The sequence below is a fragment of the Chiloscyllium plagiosum genome, unplaced genomic scaffold (genome assembly GCF_037043375.1).
Source record: "Chiloscyllium plagiosum isolate Xiang-an unplaced genomic scaffold, Cpla_swu_hap1 HiC_scaffold_19, whole genome shotgun sequence".
Lineage (NCBI taxonomy): Eukaryota > Metazoa > Chordata > Chondrichthyes > Orectolobiformes > Hemiscylliidae > Chiloscyllium > Chiloscyllium plagiosum.
In genome coordinates, this window is record NW_028270157.1 from 53,229,784 (window position 1) to 53,253,802 (window position 24,019).

Genomic DNA, 24,019 nt, shown 5'->3' on the forward strand with positions numbered 1-24,019 from the left:
CCACTTTTGTGTGTTTCAAGACATCCAGCACTCCCTCCTCTGTAATATGGACATTTTTCAAGATGTCACCATTTATTTCCCTACATTCTATATCTTCCATGCCCTTTTCCACAATAAACACTGATGCAAAATTTTACAATTATATATCACGGAAACAGATCCTTCTGTCCAACTCGCCCAAGCCGATTACACATCGCAATCTGACCTTGTCCCTATGCCAGCATTTGGCCCATATCCCTCTAAATCCTTCACATTCATATACCCATTCAGCTGCCTTTTAAACGTACCAGCCTCCACCAGTATCATTTGCAGCTCATTCCATAAATGCCCCACTCTCTGCGTGAAAAAGTTAGGTGCATCCACGAACCACCTTCAAAACATTTACATCCATCCTTAAATAAGATGTCCGAAACTGCACACAGTATTCTGGTTTTAGTGCCAATTCCACCACTGGGCAAAGATGACTTGAAGAATCTCGGAGCTGTTATATTTTGAGTGTTTGGATGAGGATAAGAATTGTAGCTCCTGCAAGGGACAGCCATTCATCTACCTCCTTGTCCAATCTTACTTCCCTAACAATTTTGTCAGTATTCACTGTGAAAGCAAACTTAAAGACTGAAGTCAACAAAACAAAATCAATAGGGAAAAGTTAGCAGGATCTGTTTGAACATTTTTATGTCATAGTGTTTCACTGCTGATCTCAGTATCCCTGAGCTCAGGTGGGGAAAGAATAGCCAGAGTTCTTGTTCCTCACTACTGTGCAATGATCAATGTTGGAAATTGTGGGCATGCATGATCAAACAGCCTATCACCATTTGCTAGGTACAAAGGATGCCCATGGAAACTCACACTAATATGAACCATGAGAAAGGAAACAAATAACATGAAACCAGCAAGTTAAAAGAGGATATTTTTACTCTTGTTAGTGCAAGCTCTCTTAAATAAAAATAAGTCTGCTGACTTTTACGGGCTAAAGCAATAAACTTGCTGTTTTACATGATAAAACAACATTTATAATACAGGCAAGGATATATAGCAATCTCATATGAAGTCAGTTGTCTTAAGAATGTATTGATCAATCAGATGTTCTTAAGTGAAGACTTAAGTAGGATCTACTGTTCATTAATATCCATGGCTCTTGTGATATTAAATCCATTGAACAGTTTACAATTGCAAATACCATAAGCCCCATAAGGCTGCACATTCGTAGAAAATACACAAATAGCCTCTATTGAATGGGCCTATTAACAACTATTGCAGAATGTAATGAAAATAAGCAAAGGACTCCTTCAAACAAATATTTTCATTAACAAAGTGCCTGCTAACTTGTCTTTACTGAGCTTATTTGTTGCAACTTATTTCTACGGAACAGTATGTGTGGTAGGGCATGCATCTTTAATGAAGTAAAATAAAATGGTGACTGGCTAGAATAAAGTCTTGTCAAAATCTAACTAACCACTGTAGGGTCAACAATGACATCAAGACTCCATCAACCACTCTACAGATGGCACCCTGACAAACCAGGAGGGTTCCAGGGTTTGATCACCAGTCTCAGTTGTATTAAATGATCTTGACGGGTGTAATGGTGCCCACTTGGGTTTGATACTCATTAGTTTCTGTTCCTGACTACCATTGATACCCAGTGAGTGTGTGCTGTGATTGATGATAATGCCAGAGGCTGCTTTGTACTCAGAAAACGGTCAACATTTTCAGGCAGTACAGCATGGTGGGAGGTGGACAGGGGATAAAATGGTTAAAACATGAATACACTGTTCTAGACATTCCTACTTATAACCTTTACAAACAATTGGTGATGAGGCAAGAAAAACATTCTGAATGCACCATCTCCAAGGATGAGTTGGTAAAGAGCTCTGCTCCCCACCACCACTGAGCTAATGAACTTAACTCTTGCTTCAGTAACTCCTTACTGGTTGGCCCACCAGACTTTATACTTGATTGTGTTTAGGTCTCCTTTATTGCTTTGTGTTGGATAAACTATCCAGTAATGATTGATATATTAGTCTTTGACTTTAGGGATGGTTGAGCAGGGTAAAAATGGACTGAAGCATTTCTCGTTGCTTGTCCTGGAGAAACTCCGTGTGGGGATTTTTTAAATCCAGCTTTTCTCAGCCCCTACTCTTCAGTTACATTCAATTTATAAAGTGCTTTCTATCAGAGGTATCCCATGTAAAATCCAACAGCACTTAAACAGGGAATCTTCTGCACTTTAAACTGCAGCATCAGAATGAGAAGAGCACAGCAAATCATCAAGCAGTGTCAACAGGAGAACCTGACTTCTTGTAAATGGAAACATCAGTGCTCTTGCCAACAACTTTTAAACACTTTTGTTACTAAATGTATGGCTCTCTCTGAAATTTGAATCAAGCTCCCTTTTATGTTGCTCTCACAGATCTATTGGTCCCATTCGTGTACCAGGTAATGCAAATCATGATACTGAGCCCAGGCAGCACTGGTCAAATTCTCAAAAGGTTAACAGCTCTGATATCTCCCAATGGAAGGTTTCTTTAGATACTGTTCAGTATTTTTAAATCAGAGAGTCAGCAGGCTTTTCTTTTCTCAATAGTCACGATTTACACAATAGATTTATCCAGATGAAATGCCTGTTTAAAGATGAAACTTAAAATTATTCTACAAATCACAAGCGTTAAAAAAAATCTACAAATTATAAGTCCAATGTGCAAATCATTGAAAACTATGAGAAAAATGAAGTACATGAGGAAATCTTGTGTAATTTTCAATGGGTAAAGGAAGGTGACTTGTGAAAGCATTTGGTCACAAAATGTTTCAATTGGGAAACACCAATTAGACTATTGTTTTGAAATACAAACTGAACTGTGAACACTGTTTTACAATGAAGACTTCATTATGTGTGGTTCATTCTTAACTGCCCTTTGGAATGGTCAAGTAAACTACACAGCTCAGGGACGGTTAGGGATGGGCAATAAATGCTGGCCTGATCAGCATCGCTCACATGCCAAGAAAGAACAAAAGAAATTAAACTATTCCGCTGCTTAACGTCCACTGCTCTGTTTCTCTGTAAATCTGTCAAAAACTGAAATTGCAGCAAAAACACAGAGCCAGAAAAAGCAATAACTGAGAATAATCTAATATGATTTGAGTCTGTGCACTGCAGAAATATGTCTGTGGTCTTTTGCTCTGCAAAGCTACAGATTCATGGAGTGTTAAGATGGGAGAAATGGCGAAACCAGGAATTTGTCTCTTTCTGTTGGTTTTGGCTGGGTTTTACATATACAGTAGTGCCTTGACATACGAAAAACCCCGTTCACGAACAAATCGGTTTATGAACAGGATTGTACGTAACTTTTGCTTCAACGTACGTACAAAATTCAAGGTACGAACGAAGGTACGAACGCAAAAAGCCCGTGTGCGACCACGTGGTTTCATTGTTCTGCTTTGCTATGCGCTTGTTGAATGCAAAAGCTCTCGGGCCCCGCGTGATCTCATTCAATTCGTCTTTGGCGCGTGCGCTGTGAACAGCTGTCCAAGCATTCTTACGCTATCCGAACAATGGGAAAAATTGATTCAGTTCGCGAACCGGGTCCCGGAATGGATTAAGTTCGCAAGTCGAGGCGCTACTGTATTACAAATTTGCTGTAGACATTAGGTGTTGCTGGTTTTAACAATGGTCCATACTTTGAATTCAACTTGTGTATCAGAAATCTTCTCCTTCAGTTTGACAAATTTAAAAACACTTCAACATCTAATAACTGGCACTGCAACAGTGACAGCTTGGCTGTGGTTGTGGGGGCTTTCCTTTATTGCGTCACTGCATTACTGGTTTTGCTGTTCTTAATGTCACACCACACTTTGTCTGCTCAACTCTCTGTTGTATGTTGGCGTCTCGGAACATCTGTGACCGAAGTCGAGAAAAATCCCCTCAGAGTCTGTACCCACTGATTCCAAAGTATTGTCTCCTGTGCTTTCAGGACTGGACGATGCCGCAGGTGTCATGGAAGGGCTACTCGATAACTTAAAGGCATCGTCTTGGTCACCTCTCGGGGCCTGAACGAGGAAACAATCCTGTTGCTGGCTGATGATGGGCTCACTCATCGTTTTGCACTGGAGAAGTTCATTAATGGTTCGTATGCTCGCTCGCTCTTGCTCTCCAGGCAAGTGATTCTGTGCTGCGGCGGCAGTGTTGACGGACATTGGGTCTACAATGGGGGTTGTGACGCAGGGACTGAGATTTAAATAGCCATCAGACTCAATGCAAGTTGTCATTTCTGATACGGAGTGCCTTCTGATACTTGTGCCATTGACCAGACTTCCTTCGCTTTCGTATTCTGCGACTGGGGTTAACATCGGATTGTTGTAGCTCTTGGAGCGCACCACTGGGTTCTTGGTCAGAATTTCATTTGACTTGGAACAGCGGGGAAGCAATCGTTTCTCTGCTGAAGAGAAATACACAATTGATTCTTTTAGCAACAACAACCTAAAAAAAATCAGCAATGTGGAAAACAAGGCCATTGCCAAGACTGAGATTGCAGAAGGAAAATAAACAGCAAACCTGACTACACACTCACTCAAGCTTACATAGTTGTGCCTTTTGAAACACATCATTACTGACAACCACAATGAATGAATGAATTCCAGTTCAAAACGGGAGAGGCTTCACAGAGCTCAGACTGTGGAACACACTTCAGGTTTCACTGAGGCATCTCTATGAAATCACACCTGTAGGTTTGGATGGAGCCTGGTCCAATGAAATAATAATTGCACTGAACAACAACGTTAAAGATTTTCATAAGAAATTTGCCATCTTTGGTATCATCACCAATTCACTTTTCCTTGGGCCTCCTCAAATCAGGTGCCAACTTTCAGTTTTTTTAAAAAAAGAAACAACATCCTATTTCTCTTTTCCCAAAACCTTGCTCTACTTGGTTGCTAAGTTATCCAGAAAACTTAACCTCCATTTCTTCTGTCCTTCCCACTGTAAAAACCCTTCCCATCCATTTTACAGTTAAGAATAATTCAATTGTAATATACAGCTAACAGTTAACATGACCTACCCATAACATCCCCGCTCTTAGTATTTTTATATGGAATTCACAAACTGTGCTCAATCAACTGTTTGTTTAACTAATCTTTGTAGACAGCTTTATTTTCCTAAACTTCCTTTTAATTGCTTTTTTACTTGTGCAAAAATTGTGGAGAGCAGCTCGAAAAGCACCAGATAGATTGAGGCCCACAAGGTAGGATTTGTTATGGAGCCTGTTGAGGGTGAGGCTACAGTGAGAGAAGGCACAGGAGATGAGAGACCGACTCTGAGGGAAGGAGGTAGAGGCGGAACACCTTGGAAGAGGAGTCTGATGACTTGAGTGACCACCAAGGCAGAACTGCTGGTCAGCATCTTGGCTCAGATAGGGAGTGGCCATCAGTCTGCTCAGATGGAAAAACAACCTGGGGCAGTACAGAAAACAAAAAAATTTGTGGTACAGAGCAACCTGCAGCTCAGAACATTTATTTGGGCAAGATCCGAGGCAAATGGTAATCAATGACAACTTAATGAGGATTGAATAAGGGCAGAAGGCAAGATAGGAAGAAACATACAAAATGTGGAGGGAAGCTTAGCTGACGGACAGCAGTCATTCTATTGAGAGTGGCGACAGAAACAACACAAGCCTAGAATAGATTGCTAGATCACTCTCGAATAGAAAATGCAATGTTGCCTGACATGAATAAATAAAATGATTTACGGATAGATACTGTCAAAATGTTCAAAAAGGACACAAATCAATGAAAAGGACATGATTAACATTTAAACCTAGCAGCAAGGTTACATTCAGACTTTCAGCCCTCGAGTCTAGAGTTGAATTCAACTTCATAAGAAAATTTTAAACTACAAACACCAATAAGGAAAACATATGCATTTTTTGAGGAAGGGTTAGGACCAAAGGATAATTTTATCTTTCTTAAGGTCACATACCTATCCATGAGAAGTCACCACAGTCTCAGAGGACTATAGGGCTGCTCTCTCATTACAGCGAGGGTCTGGTAATGAATTTAACCTGAGGGTCACCACAGCTCAGGAGTGGGACAAGGTTGATAAGTTGGGACTTGCACAGTTGCTGCGGGAATGAAACCAGAATGGTTGGTATTACTCTGCATCACAAACCATCCATTCTACCGACTGAGCTCACCAAGCCCCAACATACATATCACATGCACATACAGATCATTCTCAATCCTGACCATCCACACACTTCTGAAGTGTTGTGACCAAAGGAACCCAATCAACCTTGAGTTCAGGAAGTTGCAAAACACAGTGCAACACATATCCAAAGGACCAAGTATATTTAAAAATGTCAGGTCTAACATGCAGGAGCAATAGGTGGACTATTGGAAAGGGGACATCAGATGAGGCCTATGTTTGCTGAGTTTTGGAAGATGTCAGAGGCCAGATTACAGTAAGCAACACATGTCACATGTTTCACTATTAGCATTCTAACAGATTAGCATAACATAGAACGAGTTCCACCCAAAAGGTGTGTAACACCATCATGCCCTAATTGTTCAAAAAGCTATCAATATCCTTTATCCAGTGAACAGCCTTACACATATTTGGGATTTCTCTTCTAAACTTCATCTATTCCAATCATGTTCAATGAAACCTTTCTACAAATTACTTCACCCCCTCTCAATGATTTATAGTTTGTAATTAGTTATGAGAAATTAGTTCTGTATGTTCTTACCCAGAAGGCACGCGGAGTGTGTAGCTTGTTCATCCACCGTGTGCACTCCGTACGTTCCCAGGTATGGAGAAACCACCTTCTGTATCAGCAACTCGAGCCGGAGGTAATCCCCTGTCACACCCTTAGATTCGTGAACTCCCTGAAATAGAAGAAATCAGTTTACTAGCCTGCTCACGTTGTGAAGTTATCACTCACCATCCGAACTGGAGAGAGAGAGAGAGAGAGAGCGAGAGAGAGAGAGAGAGCGAGAGAGAGAGAGAGAGCGAGAGAGAGCGAGACAGCGAGAGAGAGCGAGACAGCGAGAGAGAGCGAGACAGAGAGAGAGAGCGAGACAGAGAGAGAGAGCGAGACAGAGAGAGAGAGCGCGAGACAGAGAGAGAGAGCGCGAGACAGAGAGAGAGAGAGCGAGACAGAGAGAGAGAGCGCGAGACAGAGAGAGAGAGCGCGAGACAGAGAGAGAGAGCGAGACAGAGAGAGAGAGAGTGAGACAGAGAGAGAGAGAGCGAGACAGAGAGAGAGAGAGCGAGACAGAGAGAGGGAGAGCGAGACAGAGGGAGAGCGAGACAGAGGGAGAGCGAGACAGAGGGAGAGCGAGACAGAGGGAGAGCGAGACAGAGGGAGAGCGAGACAGAGGGAGAGCGAGACAGAGGGAGAGCGAGACAGAGGGAGAGCGAGACAGAGGGAGAGCGAGACAGAGACACACAGAGAGGGAGGGACAGAGACACACAGAGAGGGAGGGACAGAGACACACACACACAGAGTGGGAGAGAGTGTGTGTGAAGGGGGGGACGAATGAGGAGGGAAAGAGGGAGAGGGAGAGGGGGAGAAGGACAGGATAGAGAGGGGAGAGAGAGAGAGGGCAAGGGGAAGACAGACGAGGGGAAAAAGAGAGTGGGGAGAGAAGGGGAAAGAGAGAAAGAGAGAGAGGGAGTGGGGAGAGAGAGGCGGGCAGAAGAGACAGAGAGGGAGGGGGAAAGAGAGTACTTGAAATGAGGCCTTCCACAGTGTATAATTAAGTTAGCTACTGTTCTTCGGACATTAGGAGAAGCTCATTGTACAAAAAGACTCTAGGCCTTCAAAAACAATGCTGTTTCATATTTCTGTACATATTTATCATAGCCACGTTCACACTGGGAATTCTCAATTTAATCCACGTTTCATCCAAAGAAAGTGAATGTCAGTTGCATATTTAAGTCGAAGACTGGAATTTGCAGCCACATACTCTACGCTTGTGATGTTTGAGGGCATATTTAATAAGGAGCCAGACATGTGGCTTATATTATTTTCACCTGTAATGGATTAGTCTGACTGAGATGGATGACAGCAACTCTCTGCAATGCTCAAAGACTGCAAGAGAAGGGTTTAGTATGGTCAGTTCTTTGCAATATTCATGAACAGTGCAGAAGGAAATACATCCTCAATGCAGGCTGTGCTTATAGTGGCTAAAGAAACTGAGGCAAAATGTGTCCAGTCACAACACAGAAAACTGCCACACTCTCACATCGGAGTAGCAGCTGACAAGAGGCTGAATAAAGTCAAATTAAGTTGTTAACATTTATGCGACTGCTATACAAAGAGTGCAATATCATTGTAAAGCCTCAATTCTATTTAAAAGCATCTACTTTTGTAAAACTCTAGTTTAGAAATACCGTGACAATGGGAGAAAAGTTACAATACATTGAAGGATTACAATAGCACCTCCAAGAATTGTAGTGTTTTAATTTGGAAGCAGCATGTCTAATAGGGTACAATTGACCATAATACAATTTCCGCTTTGCATTTCTGAAGAAGTCATATTAGACTTAAAACATTAATTCTGCTTTTCTTCCAAGGATGTGGCGATACCTGTCGAGTTTCTCTAGCATTCTGTGCTTGTTTATGGTGTATTTGAATGGATTTTCCCTATCTGTCTCTGGTGCATCATGTCAACACATATCTTTTTAGATTAGATTAGATTACTTACAGTGTGGAAACAGGCCCTTCGGCCCAACAAGTCCACACCGACCCTCCGAAGAGCAACCCACCCAGAACCCATTCCCCCACATTTACCCCTTCACCTAACACTACGGGCAATTTAGCATGGCCAATTCACCTAACCTGCACATTTTTTGGACTGTGGGAGGAAACCGGAGCACCCGGAGGAAACCCACGCAGACACAGGGAGAACATGCAAACTCCACACAGACAGTTGCCTGAGGCGGGAATTGAACCCGGGGTCTCTGGCACTGTGAGGCAGCAGTGCTAACCACTGTCCTTTACATCTGTAGCTCACACAGTAAATCTATATCTTTCATCATTTCTTTATGTTTGCATTTTTCAGTTTAGACGCCAGTGAACATTCACAGAGTTTGCAGAGTGAAACATTGTACCAGTTTCCCATTAAATTGCACAATCTCTCTTCCATATTGAAATGTCCTGCATGTACAGGAGAAAGCATATTTTAGATTGTGGGTCCATTTTTGATATGCAGAAGTAGTTTTACATTTGGGCCATTAACAGAGGTCAGCACTGTGGGCAAAAGTTGGCAAACAGTTGGCACTTATGAAAACTGAACTTCCAAACAGCCAAAGAACAAGCTGCTATAAATTCGACTGGTAAATAAATTGAGAGTTGCTCTGCTAAGTAGTTTATAAATATTTTTCTAATGATATTATGCAGTTTTAAAATGATCAGGGCATAGTGATAGAATCTTTCTCCTTTGAAATCAGTCTCCAAATCTAGCATTCTGGGGCCAAATTTAACATAACTCACATAAATTTCAAATGAGCCTCACAGACATATCCAAACTGTAGGTCCAGATACCTCACGTGTTTTTTTGAACTTCTGGAACATTTCCAACATAAGCCATCCTTGACGCCTGAATAATGGCTCTTTGTCGCTTCATGAAAATTACAACATTGAAAATTACTTGCACAAGTTTCACTGAGCGCTGCAAACCTTACAAAACTGGATAAACTAATTTCATGCAATTTCATTTCAGTGAGACCATCTTCAATCTCAGGCACACAGCTGAAATCCTCATTCCTTACAGTAGATGTACCCTTTGTGCGGGCGCAAACGTGACAAAGAATGACATTGGTGATCGTTTTTCTGAATCTCCTCCCACTTTCTCAGTCCAGACATCAAAAACACAACTGATTTTATTGCATCAGAATTCAAGATGGCTTTTAAAAAGAAACTTTGATTACTCAAAATGTTGAGGGAGTCCAATTGCAAATCTTAAGAAAACTAGAGTCTAGATATATTTGCGACAGAACATTACACAAGTTAAGCTTTTGTTTTGTCTCCTGCAAAAACCAGACACCAAAGAAACAAACCCCGTCATATCTGATCTCTACAACAGATGAGAATGAAGATCTTATAAATCATGAGAGTTTTTAAGTCACAACTAACCACTAGCTACTGGCTTCTAGACAGTAACCACACTTCGTTGGCACCTTGTTTGACAGAGTCTTCAGCTTGAAATGGCTCTCTTGACTTCAAACATGAATATCATTCATCATGCCAACTGACATAGTAATGAAAAGGAAGGACAGCACTTTTTCTTTACAATTACTTTAAGTACAGCCTCAGTGGCACTTTGCAAATGATGGTCCTACTCTACTGGAATATTTTCATTCATACAATTCTCCTCAGGAATACTGTACTCTCTCCTATTGCTGTAAAGCTTTAGAACCATAACTGACAAAATTGTGAAGTAACCAAACAGTAATTGAATTGAAATAGGAACTGGCTCCTTTACAGGTCAAGAGGACAATTATCCTCCAGTATGTGTGTTGTACACCAAAATGTCAGGAAAGCAGCTGCTGAAATCTCAGTGGCTCAATTTGTAACTGGCATTATATATTAGCTAAGAAAGCAAAGAAAACAGACTAACTGCCCCTGTTGTATTAGATACACTGAGAAAATTGAAGAAAAAAAAGAGAATTACTGAGAAACTCAGCAAGTCTGGCAGCATCTGCAGAGAGAGAAGCAGAGTTAGCATTTCATGTTTGATATGAATTCCTCAGAGGTTCTCAAGCATTTCCTGTGCTTGTTTCAGATTTCCAGCAGCTGCAGTATTTTGCTTTTATATTGAGAAAATAGTTGCTTTAACTAAACTCTAGGTGCATTTGTGGAAACCATTGATCGTGCTGATATTCTGAAAGACTAGTGGGAAGTTGTCATACGGCAGTGTACAGAAACTGTGAACAGCCAACTTAAACTTTAAGGTCACACAGAAACTGCCCATGAAGGTTGCTGTTTAAATTATCGCGAGCTTACCCAAGTATACTTATATCACGAAGTGTATTTCGTTTTTACAGTAGGTACATCTCACAAACAAAGGAGCACACTGATTAACAGTATAGTGTGATACAAGATAAAGAAAATCCTTGAATAGAGATGACATTTTGAAATCAGTAACTTTACTGATTACCCTTCATTTATGTAAACAAGTGTTTACTTATTCACTCTGAGTTACACATCACATCTTGCTTTAACAGTTCAATAAGTGTATCCATTAAGTAGCTCAACCACAGAGAAGAAGGAATGTTTAATCTCAGACATGTGCTGGAGTCAGTTCATTTCTGCTGTGACAGAGAGGGGTCAATGCAGTTAGCCTCAGAACAGAACAGTGCATTGCAATTGAGCTTGATAATGTATTTTATCCAGGTTTCAACTCACTTTTTCCCATTTGCTTATCATTTCTAAGGATCAAAACGATCAACATATTTGGCCCCCAATCCTGTCCCACTCTCTGTAATAGTTTAACACCGCAATTGCATTTATATACCGACCTGGTATGTTAATAACTTTCCCATTCTTCCTATGCATCCTGCTGTTTTTTTTCCCTCTCACACTGACTTATAGTATGCACTTTTCTCTGATGTTTTTTTTTTCAGGTTTTGTTTATTTTAGTAGTTAGCGATCTGTTGTCCTCATCCATGTATAAAGCAAAGAGGAATTCACCGTTTTCTCATTTGACGGAGGAAGGAATGTAAATGGACTGAGTAGGCAGAGCTGACAGAGGAACAATATTGTGGCAGAGGAAAATTATTGTGATCTGGTCTCCACAACTGCACACTGAACTGGAGAAAACAGCTAAGGGAAAATCAATGCTACAGAAAATTTGGGTAGAATTGAAAGCTGCAACTGAGTCAACATCTCAATAATTAGGAGGCGCTGAAATATTCTGTTTCGTTGAAAAGGAGTTTTGCACCTTTTTTAGTTGAGTATAACCCAGTACAAGCAAAGCCATTTGGCTCATCTGAAACAATTGATGCTATTAAACATGGCTTTGTTCCCAGGATGGCTAACTGTGGAATGGACATTGATTGCATGAATAATACATCAGTCACTTTATCAAGTGTTTCAAATACAGATAGCTATCGTGCTGAATTTTCAATTTTGGGACAGATCCTGACGCCAGAATTGTTTCTGGCTTCTGATCCTTTATCGTGCTGATGTCTGACAAAATTTCAAGGTGGTCGAAGGACAGTCAGTTGACACAAATGCCACCCACTAATGGACGGCCGACATGTGCCAATGCTAAAGGGCCAATAGGAAAGCTTCAGCAGTGGATGATTAGCAGCCTTCCTGGAGTGGAAGCTCCTGATGTAGGTAGCAGAAAGGAAAAAAAAGAGCCTCAGGAAAGAGCTAATCCATGCAGATTTTTGAAAAATACATTCATGGAATATAGGGATCATTGGCTAAGCCAGCATTTTTTTGCTTATTCCTAATTGCTCTGGAGGTGCTGGTGGTGAGCTTGAACTGCTGCAGTCCTTGGGGTGCCCACAGCGCTGTTAGAGATTCATTGATACGGACGGATTTTCAAAATGTTCAAATGAGACATTGCCTGACCTACACTGTGGAGGGGAAACCCTTTCACAAGTAACCTGTAGCTGACTGTAATGGTCTCATGGTATTTTCATCAGACTGTTAATTCAGAGACCCAGATAACATTCTGGGGACCTGGGTTCAAATCCCACTATGGCAGATAGTGGGATCTGAACTCAATCAAAATCTGGAATTAAGAGTCTAATGATGACCACAAATCCAATGCTGATTGTCAGAAAGACCTATCTCTTCACTTTAGGGAACGCAACAGTCATCCTTACACAGTCTGGCCAATGTGTGACTTCAAACCAGCAGTGATGTGGTTGACTCTTAACTGCCCTTTGCGCAATTAAGGGATGGGTAATAAATGCTGGCCTGGCCAGCGATGCCCACGTCTATTGAATGATTAAAAAAAAGACTTGCCCGTTAACTATTGTGGGTGGGTGGGTGTGCTAATATTACAGATTTAGAGCTGGCCTCTTGCTGGCCAACCTAATTATCCACCAGGAAGTTATCTTCATTCATTGCTGTGGCTCAGATGCAGCAAAACTGAAAAATGCTGATTATTTCTGTTTGAAATGTGATTGATCCTCAATTTTCTCAACTTACTCTGTCCTGAAATTGTTGTCCTTATTTTAGTTTTCCATAACTTGAATTGGCCTGGATGTGTGCAGAGTGTTTATAAGGCTTAAATGCTCATGCTCCCAATGAAAATTGTGGATAATCAGCACTCGGGTGGTAATCCTGCAGCTCTCAGGTTTAGCAAGCCCATGTTCTGATAAACAACAATTAGGATCAAAATGGTGTGTTAAAAACAGCCTTTCAAACAGATGTGTCCTATTAGCACAGCACCAATTAGTATCTTGATCCTTTGGCCAAAATAATTCTCTCCAGATTGAAATAGAGAGGAGAAAAAACATTAATTAACAATGAATATTTTGTTTCATATTGACATATCAAATAGTCACCAGTGATGAGGTAGTGAAATGCATTGTTTTCCACTTTAACACAACAGCCTCAGTTTTAAAATGCTGTTTATATTGAGAGCCTTACATTTCTTCTACATGGAAGCTAAATGGATATTTAATGTGCATGCCCTTTGGTACCTCACACTCTTTGCACCATAGAGACTGTTGCAAAGACTTTTCCAGCGTAGGAAGGCTTTGTACATAAAGAAAGGAAAGCTGGACTGCAGAGACAAAATAAAGTGCTAACAAAACCCAATTCCCCTGGCTGCACACAATGGCTCCTGTGTGAGAGAGAACAGTCAGGGGCCTGCAAATATTCCGAAATCTCTGCCAAGCTCCCTCAGAGACTAATTTTCAGAGCACCATGAACTCCAGCTCAAAGGCACTGCTGACTTTTGCCTGCTCAACACTATATTGACTGGGGGTGAGGGCACAGAACCAAAGTATGAATATCATAGGTGAAATTTTAAATCCAATTCTGTAGTCCATGATTAACAAGTTATGCCTCTAGCTCAGTGTCACTCTCATAAATCCCACGTTTTACACTTCAGACAGTAATCACACCTCAGAGATCTATGGTATGGGTTTTTCTGGGCCTATATTTGTTTGAAACTACGGAAATCAAGAAAGGGGAGTCTGTAAATTAAAACAAGGGCAGACCATCCCTTGAGCCTTCTCAAAAGATCAAGGCTATTCCGAGTGCTGCCTACAATCTATTTTCCCTTGCAAAGCAAAAGATTGACCAAACACAGTCTTAAAAGTACAAAGTGACCCGGACTCCACTCCTCTCTTGGAGAGGTAGTTCCATAGACTCACGACCCTGAGAAACAAAAATCACCTACATCTTAAGCAGGAGATAAAAAACAATTGCTAGAAAAACAGAGCTAACGTTCAGAGGCCGGTGTGACTCTGCAGTGGAACTTTGGTAATGTATGCAGAAGCTGAGCTCCAACTCCCAGTTCCAAAGAAGAGTAATACAGTTTTCAAAACATTGACTTGGTTTATCTCTTCACAGATACTGCCAGGGCTGCTGAGTTTCTCAGCACATTGTTTTTATTTCAGATCTCCAGCAGTTTGCTTTTATTTAAATCGAGACTTTTGGTTTTTAAAACAGTAAGCTCTAACTTTAATCTCTTAAAAGGGGAAACATCAATTCAGCTTCCACTTTATCAAGCCTCTCAGGTTTCAATAAGGTCATTCCTCATTCTTCTAATGAACAACAATGGAGACAGGTCCAACTGTCCAACCTTTCCCCTTATGATAATCCAAACATCACAGAATCAGTTAACTGAACCACTTCTAACACAATGATGTATTTTCTCAAAGACCAATATTGTACAAAGTGTTCCAGTTCCATGTCACCAATTCTGTTTAATTGATGCAAAAATCTATTTTTTAAAATTCCAATCCTCTTGCAATAAACACCAACATTCCAGTAGCCTAATTACTTGCTTCATCTGCAAACTAACATTAGCATTTGTGTACAAGCCTATCTGATCCCTCTGTACCATAGGATTCTGCAATCTCTCTCCAGTTAAGTAGTATCCTTTCTTTCTACTCTTCCTGCCAAAACAGACAAGTTCACATTTCCCCCACGTTATATTCCATCTGTTATTTTTGTGCCCACTCACTTAACCTATTTGTAATCCTTTGTATATGCCTTGTGTTCTCTTCACAACTTTCTCATCTTTCTGTCATCAGAAAATAGAATTATAATAAAATATGGTCCCTTTATCCAAGTCATTGATGCAGATTACCAGGTTTCCAGCAACAATGCTGACACCAAGCAAGGTATTTTTAAGTATACTCAAAGAACAGGAAGGAAAATGCACTAATTACTTTTTTTAAACAGTGAAGGATTAAGTTTATAGAAAACAAATGATTTGACATACACATTAGAAGTTGCAACATCGCAAACTTTAAAAAAACATCAGAACTGAAAAAGATTACATTACATGGATGTAAAAATAGCTTTTCCCATGCTATGGAGATTAGATTAGATTCCTTACAGTGTGGAAACAGGCCCTTCAGCCCATCAAGTCCACACCGATCCTCCGAAGAGCAATCCACCTAGACCCATTCCCCTACATTTACCCCTGACTAATCCACCTAATACTATGGGCAATTTAGCATGGCCAATTCACCTAACCTGCACATCTTTGGACTGTGGGAGGAAACCAGAGCACCCGGAGGAATCCCACGCAGACGTGGGGAGAATTGCCCGAGGTGGGAACTGAACCGGGTCCCTGCTGCTGTGAGGCAGCAGTGCTAACCACTGAGACACTGTGCCACCCCTAATTTGTTTGTCACAATTTTGTGCATGATTTAAAAGATTGGTGACTTTGAAGCAATGGTAGTTTATAAGGATTTAACAATGATCTTTACGGAATAGATTAGAATTATAACAGCAACTTCCAGATTTCCAGGTTTAACTTGCATGTCAGATTCCAGACATTGCAGTCAACTTCAGAAGTTATTATGGCAAAAGCTGATAGTTTCACAGTCATGTGTATTACAAAATTTACTTCACATCTTCTGCGTGAATAGTAAAAATATCGACTTCACTGGAGCCTCTTAGAAACCACTGAACAGAAAGTATCATATGAGGTACAGCTGTGCAATTGTACTAACTGCAATCTTCCTGTCACCTTGGACTAACAGGATGTATGTGTGTGTGTGAGTAAAGAGGCAAAGGTCTCTTGAGGTCACCATTAAGACGGAATGAAACAATGAAGTGCGCATGAAGCAGTGCAGTAGTTTAACCGACCACTGGGATATAACACAATGGCAGCAATTCACTCCAGTTTATTACTGTACTATGTTTAAGTATACAGACCAGTAGAAAGCTGAGGACACAAGCAAACAATCTGTTCCCAATCTTCTGTAATTGCTCTTTCAAGGTGGGAAAAACATGCCAGTAGTGAAGGCAGTTTGCTAGCAATCTTTGACAGCCCTGTACTGGCTGTACACATGAAAACACTAGCCCTTGAGAAACAGCAAGCCAGAGGTTAGTACATCACAACAATGTGAAATTCATTCAAATTGCTTTTCTTCCTCTCTGCATTATGCAAGAAAAGTTGCTCCCCACCGTCCAACCGTGCTGATGTGCTGCTTCTTTGCCAGTGTTAGCACCATGTTGGGACTTACACCTGATAGAAAGTTTGTTTATATGGTAAGTTCAGCTCTGTTTATTGCTTGACTCTTGTTTGGGCACTGAACTTGTTCAGTCTCTCTGGGAGGGAGACACTTCATTGAACAGTCAGGTAAACCTTAGGTTTCTTAAGCAAATTCTAACAGTTCACCAATGGGAACCCAGGGATGAGCAGATTTCTGAAATTTTTCTGAGTGTTCCTGTAAATATTTTAATCAAAACATATGATGCATCTGGGGTAGGCAGGATTGAACCCAAACCTTTTACCCCAGAGGTAGGGACACGACGTATGCTTCAAGAGCTTGAATCAATCAATCAATCAGAGCTACACATGAACCGACAAGCTTTTGATACTAAACACTCCTGCACACTACTGTAACCTTTCCCACAATAGTAGTGCTGTTTTACTTAGACAAAACAAGGCCCAGTTGCAATATACCATTAATATAACTTAGCGATACCAAAACACAAACCATTCTGCTACAAATCTCAACAGGATTCTCATCTGATAAACCAAAAGGTACTGAGTTCAACATTCCAGAAAGATCAAAAGTTCAAAGAACTTTTCCCAAACTTTGAAGTTCAAAGAACACTTTTACCTCCATCCAGTCTGTGACTCATCCACACCACTCCGTTCCCCCCTCCCCCTGAGACGTCTAGACCTCCGAGACAAGCACTTAGCCAACATCCACATTCAAAACTGAAGTTAACAATGTGCCATTATATCACAGTGAAATCTTCTATGCCTTCAAGTGGAGACATATCTCTAAAACTATTTCATCTCAATCCTCACAGGAAAGCCTCAAAACCCCAGGGGAATGTAAGAAAGGATGCAAACCTGGCAAAATAGGACTTTACCTTAGTTTCTGATATTAGCTCTTGGAGAATTGTGTTGCCTGAGGCCAGGAAAATAGTCTGCATTGTCTGGGATGAAATTAAGACAACTTGAAATCCAAGGATAGAATACATTTATAACCCCTAAATGGTAAATAAATAATCCCCCCAGGATACCTACTTTCACAAATGCACTGAGTGCACACAGTGAGTGGCTGCCATTTTAAAGGTTTATTAAGATTGACTGAAACTGTTGTAATACTGGGTGAGTGGATTCTGTGAAGAACTGTCCACCAGTTCCGGGGGAAATAACAATCCACCATCTCAGAGTTATCTGATGAAATTCCAATGATTCTGTAGGTAAATTCATGTGGCAAGATATTGAGCTCTAAGATGGAAAAGCATCAGGAATAGCTTCCATTGTGTACCAAGCTCGTGTAGTGATACCAGGCAATACAATGAGCTCAGTGCTCCAGAGAAAGAGAAGGAACCAGGATCTTCACACCAATGATATCCAATAAAGTCTGCTGGTTGGGGCAGGCTGTGTCCTGAAAAGTCCTTCCCACATTAATGCCAGAGGATGACCAATTAGCAATCAACTAGCTTGGTAGTGGTACATTTTACACTCATCACCTATCGGAAGGTTGGATTGGTGAGACAAGAACAGAAAGTGAGGTTAACTTAAACATGCTTTGTGAGTTGCAGAAATTCTTTGCTTACTCAGCAGAATTTGCTTGCTCCCAATCTGAAGTCTTTGCTGCCTTGTATTGGAATCATTCTCTGCGGTTTAGAGGTTAGAATCCCCTAAACAGGAAAAAAGTCAATAGCTAACAATAAATCATCCCAGTTCTTCCACTGACGGAAAGTTGTTGATTTTGGTTATTCAGTGATTACGTGTGATGCAGAATGTGAAGAGTGACTATAGACTGTTAAAATAAGCAGATTGAGGGGATTAGGATGGATGTAACATTCAAGCCACACAAAAGGCATTTAAGACAGCTAATTTCTCAACTCATTTCCTTATGATGACCCTTAGAACTGCTGCCAACAACACAGCTCAGTCAGTGGGATTGCATGGCAAACATTAACAAATACTGGTGGAATTCCCACTGTTCACATTTCACGGTGCGTACCCACATCACTGATGTAGACTCCGTGCAATCCTACAATTATTTCAGTGTGAACCTAAAGCAGAAAGAGAACTCTTTACAGACAACCTGGTCAAAAAGGTGAATGAAGTAAAATCAAAGTGTTCAATCAATGACTGAGTAATTTAGATGACACAGTATCATTACATGAGTACAACGCAATCACTCAGGCTCAAAAGTAAACAGTAGAATGTAAAAGTAACAGAAGAACGTAGAACAGTACAGGAACAGGCCCTTCAACCTGTCATATCAGTGCTGACCATGGTGCCATTCTAAACTAATCTCTCTGCCTGCACATAGTCTGTATTGCTTTATTTCCTGCTTGTTCATGTGTCTGTCTGAATGCTTCTTAAACTTTGCTATCGTATCTGTTTGTACATCCTCCCCTTGCAGTGTGTGCCAGGAACCTACCACCTCTATATAAAAAAAAACTTACCCCCTCACTTTAAACCTAGTATTTGACATTATCACCCTGGGAAAAAGGCTGTGAGTATGCACTCTATCTATGCCTCTCATAATTTTATAAACTTCTATTGGGTCGCCCACAGCCTCCAACATTCTAGAGAAAACAATCCAAGTTTGACCAATCGCTCCTTTATAGCTAACACCATCCAATCCAGCCAAAACCCTGGTAAACCGCATTTGCACCCTCTCCACAGCCTCCACATCTTTCCTGTACGTTGATTTATTTGAAAAGATCACAATTTCTCCAGTTTCAACTAGCACACTAGACAGACATTAAAGATCTCAACATGAATCCCACCCACTGGTGAGAGAACCTAACTGGTCAATGCAGGACCTTGCCCAGGATTTAGGATCCGGGGGGGTGTGGGGTGTGTGAAATCACACGTTCTTCATTGTTGGATGCCTGGATTCAGGTGAGGGAGAATGTATGGGGAGAGAGCAAGAAGGTTGCAGGGAAAAAACAGACTTTCACTGCACCTTGCTGTTCCTCATGCCAGGTCCCTCACAGAACTCTTGGCAATGAGTAACTACCCCTGAGGCTTAGGCCACTGGCACCTGCAGTCAGAGTCATACGGCACGGTGGCACAGTGCTTAGCACTGCTGCCTCACAGCGCCCGAGACCCGGGATCAATTCCCGCCTCAGGCGACTGGCTGTGTGGAGTTTGCACGTTCTCCCCGTGTCTGTGTGGGTTTCCTCCGGGTGCTCCGGTTTCCTCCCACAGTCCAAAAAATGTGCAGGTCAGGTGAATTGGCCATGCTAAATTGCCCGTAGTGTTAGGTAAGGGGTAGATGTAGGGGTATGGGTGGGTTGCGCTTTGGCGGGTCGGTGTGGACTTGTTGGGCTGAAGGGCCTGTAATGTAAGCATAGAAACAGACTCTTCGGTCCAACTAGTCCACACTGACCATAATCCCAGACTAAACTAGCCCCACCTGCCTGCTCCTGGCCCACAATCCTCCAAATATTTCTTATTCATGTATTTATCTAGATGTCTTTTAAATATTGGAACTGTACCTACATCCATCTCACTTCCTCTGGTAATTCATTCCATACATGAACCAATGTATGTAAAGAATTTGCCCCTCATGTCTTTTTAAAATCTTTCTCCTTTCACCTTAAAATATATACCCCTGGTCTTGAAATTATCTCCCCCCCCCGCCACCCCGGCTGGGAAAAGACACCTACTATTCCTCTTATTTAGACTCATGATTTTATAAACCTCTATAAGGTCACCCCTGAACCTTCTACACTCATGTGCAAAAAGTCCCAGCCTCCCCGCCATAACTCAAACTCTCTATTTCCAGCAACATCCTGGTAAGTCATTTTTGAACCCTCTCCAGCTTAATAATAATCCAGCTGATAACAGGGCAACCAGAATCGGACACAGTACTCCAGACAAGGTCTTAGCAACGTCCTGTACAGCCTCAACATAATGTCCCAAGTCCTATGCTCAAAGGTCTGAGCATGTAGGGATGTGGAGAGAAGGAGTACCACAGTAACCCAGCGACAAAGGAGGAACAGTAAGATATTTCCAAATCAGGATGGTGTGGGGCTTGGAAAGAAAATCTCATACACGTTTTTGCCCTTGTCCTTCTAAGTGATATAACTTATAAGTTGGAAGGTGATACCTAAGGAGCCTTGGCGAGTTGCCAGCATGTAGTAGATCTTACACCTTTCTGCCACTGCGCATCAGTGATGGTGTGAATGTTGAATGTGGTAGTGAATGGGGCGTCAATCAAGCAGGCCGCTTTTTCCAGGATGGTTTTGAACTTCAAGCATTGTTGGAACTGCACCCAAAAAGGGAAGTGAGGATTATTTCATCACGTTCCTGACTTCTGTCCTGTAGTTGCTGGATAGGCTTTGGGGTAAAGGTGGCGAGTTACTTGCTGCAGAATTCCTTGCTTCTGATTTTTGCTCAGTAGCCATAGTACTTCCATGGTTAGTTCTGCTCAATGGAAACACCCAAGCTGATAGTGGGGGAATTCAGCAATGGTAGTGCCATTTAACGTAGAGGGAAGATGGTTAGATTGTTTCTTGTTAGTGATGATTATTACTCACCAAAAGTGTTACCTGCCACCTTTCAGCCCAAACCTAGATATTGTCCAAACCTTATTGCATTGGGATATGGACTGCTTCAGTATCTGAGGAATTTTGAATGGTGCTGAACATCATGCGATCATTGACAAACATCCAGACCTCTGATCTTACAATGTAGAGAAGGTCATTGAGGAAGCAGCTGAAGGTGGCTGGGCCTAGTACACTGATAAACTCCTGCAGAGATTTCTTTGGAAATACAATTAGAGGAAACAACCAAGAAAAGATACCTTGTGTAAAATCAATGCCAGGCATTCACAGTCTCTCAAAATGTGTATTGAAATTTGGAGTTATGAAAGAGCCTGCACTTTGAGACTGACCTCAGTTTGACTGTGACACTAAAGGTGGGATCTTCCTCTCTCAGTGGAGAGGAAAGAGGTGCAAAGGGTCAGTGGGTAGCATCAAGGGGTTGCCCAGATCTGTTAAGTTCCAACAAACCACACAAAGGGCTTTCTAAATGCGGCAAAACTGAAAGGAAGTGGCATTTTAAAAACAGCATTAAACACACTACCCAGCTTCTCCAAATCAGCACAAAGACTTTGCTGTATACCATTGCTGGTTTAACCCTCTCCCATTTTCCCAAATTTCATGTCATAACAAAACGTCGTTCCTATTCACAATTTTGTTTTGGTTACTCGTCAAAGTAGCAGGTCTATTACCAAGACAGAATGAAAAGAAACCGCTAACCTAGTAATGATTAACTAATTTCTAACTTTGTTTTGCCTGTGCACTCTATTTATTGAAGTACTATTTGCATAAATGTGAAAACAAGTGACTAATACAGATTTGTGAGAGTACAGGCAGACTCTGGGTCATGAGCAAGTTCCATTCGAGTCTATTCACAAGTTGATTTAGAGTCAGATTGTCAATCAGCAAGAAAACAGATCCTTCGGTCCAACTCTTTCACGCCAACCAAATTAAACTAGTCCCACACCCCTCAATACGCTTCTTATTCATGTACTTATCCAAACATTTTTTAAATGTTGTAACTGTACCCACATCCACCACTTCCTCTGGCAGTTCATTCCACATTCGAACCACTCTCTGCTTAAAAAAGTTGCCCCTCAGATCTTTTTTAAATCTTTCTCCTCTCACCTAAAAACTATGGCCTCTAGTTGTGAACTTGCCCACCTGAGGGGAAAGACCTTTGCCACTCACCTTATCTATGCCCTTCATGATTTTATAAACATCTATAAAGTTACCTCTCAATCCCCTATGCTCCAGTGAAAGATGTCTGACCCTATTTGTACACAAGTCGCAATACAATGTGGGACAATATAAAATAGGCATTCATACGTTGGAGCTTTACAATTTATACTTATAGACTCCTACATGGGATCGCATTCGTATGTATGAATGTTCATAAGTAGGACTTTAATAAAGTCAGAGTCCCCCTATAAAGGGAAAGCCTACAGATCATGCCCTCTCTGCAGACACCGAATCCCAAGCTGCACACCTTACCAATATCAGTTCCAGAGTTTCCTTCTGAAACATATCCAACTTTCAGTGCAACATTAAGAGGTTGTGACTCAAATTGATTTATCAATTTAACTTGAAAGGCACATATTTTTGAAGGAAATATCACCTGAAAACTGCACTTCTAGAAAAACAGAACATTTGTAATAATTCAACAGAAAATGGCACAATCTTTGCATTAAGTTATTGTATTATTCATTCACATGATGAGCATGTTGCTGGTTAGGCCAGCATTTATTGCCCATATCTAATTGCCCAGAGGGCAGTTAAGAATCAACTACATTGCTGTGGGTCTGGAGTCACATGTAGGCCAGACCAGGTAAGGACAGCAATTTCTCTCTCTAAAGGACATGAGTGAACCAGATGTGTTTTTCTGACAATTGACAATGGATTCATGGTCACCATGAGATTCTTAACTCCAGATCTTTATTGAATTCAAATTCCACCATCTGCTGTGACAGGATTCAAACCTGGAGCCTCAGCAGATTACCTGGGTCTCTGGATTAACAGTCCAGTGATAATACCACGAGACCATTGTCTCCCCTTGTCCATTCACACATGGATATACTTGTAAATAGGGACATTTTGCTAAAACTATACAAGGCACTAAGCAGACCACACCTGGAATACCGTGAAGAGTTTTGGTCCCCCCATTTAAGGGAAGATATATTGGCATTGAAGGCAGCCAACCAATGATCCAAAGTATGAAAGGATTTTCTTATGAAGAGGGGCTGAGTAGGTTAGGCCTGCACTAACAGGAGTTTAGAAGGAGAATGTGAAACAAGAAATACTCTCAGGCGGCTTGACAGGGTCGCTGTGGAGAGATTGATGTCCTTTGTGGGAGAGGATAAGAACTGAGAGCAATATCGCAGAGTAAGGGGTTGCCCAGTTATGATGGATAGGAGGGGGAATTTCTTCTCTCAGAAGACAGTGAACTTTTAGGAACAGTGGACAATAGAGTCCGAGTCATTGGGTATTTTCAATTTCTTACTTCTGCTCCTATGTCTCATCCCTACTTTCATTGTTCAATCCCTCAACTGTAACTTTATCCGTGGGATTCACTTACTTTTCTATTGTTTCTCTCTACCAAAGATCACTATCTTGCAGTTACTAATGCCACCACCGGTTACCATCTGTGTAATCCTCCACACACCCCAGTTCTTCCATCCTCTGTCCTCATGTGCCTAACAAAACTTTTTGGTCATCCTCTTCTTTCTCCTCCCCACATCCCACATTCTTTGCACCCACCACCATAGCCTCCCTTCACCAACTCCAACACCATGTGTGCTCCAGTCCAACTTACAGCTCACCAGCCTCTGACTCAGTGCACAGGG

The 24,019-nt window shown here is 41.4% G+C and overlaps 1 protein-coding gene across 4 annotated transcripts in view; it reads right to left on the minus strand.

Annotated features, from left to right (window-relative positions):
- Positions 1-897: 897 nt before the first annotated feature.
- Positions 898-24,019, minus strand: part of prr5b (proline rich 5b (renal)) — a 127,502-nt gene continuing 104,380 nt past the window's right edge. For 3 of the 4 annotated variants that reach the window (XM_043709219.2, XM_087997387.1, XM_043709217.2), the window contains 2 exons: positions 6,735-6,873; positions 898-4,433 (listed from right to left, as the gene is read on the minus strand). In XM_043709219.2, coding sequence (XP_043565154.1) covers positions 3,838-4,433; positions 6,735-6,873 — 735 coding nt within the window. In that variant the 3' untranslated portion in view covers positions 898-3,837. The remainder of the gene's footprint in view (positions 4,434-6,734; positions 6,874-24,019) is intronic. The other variant, XM_043709218.2, reaches the window with a different exon arrangement.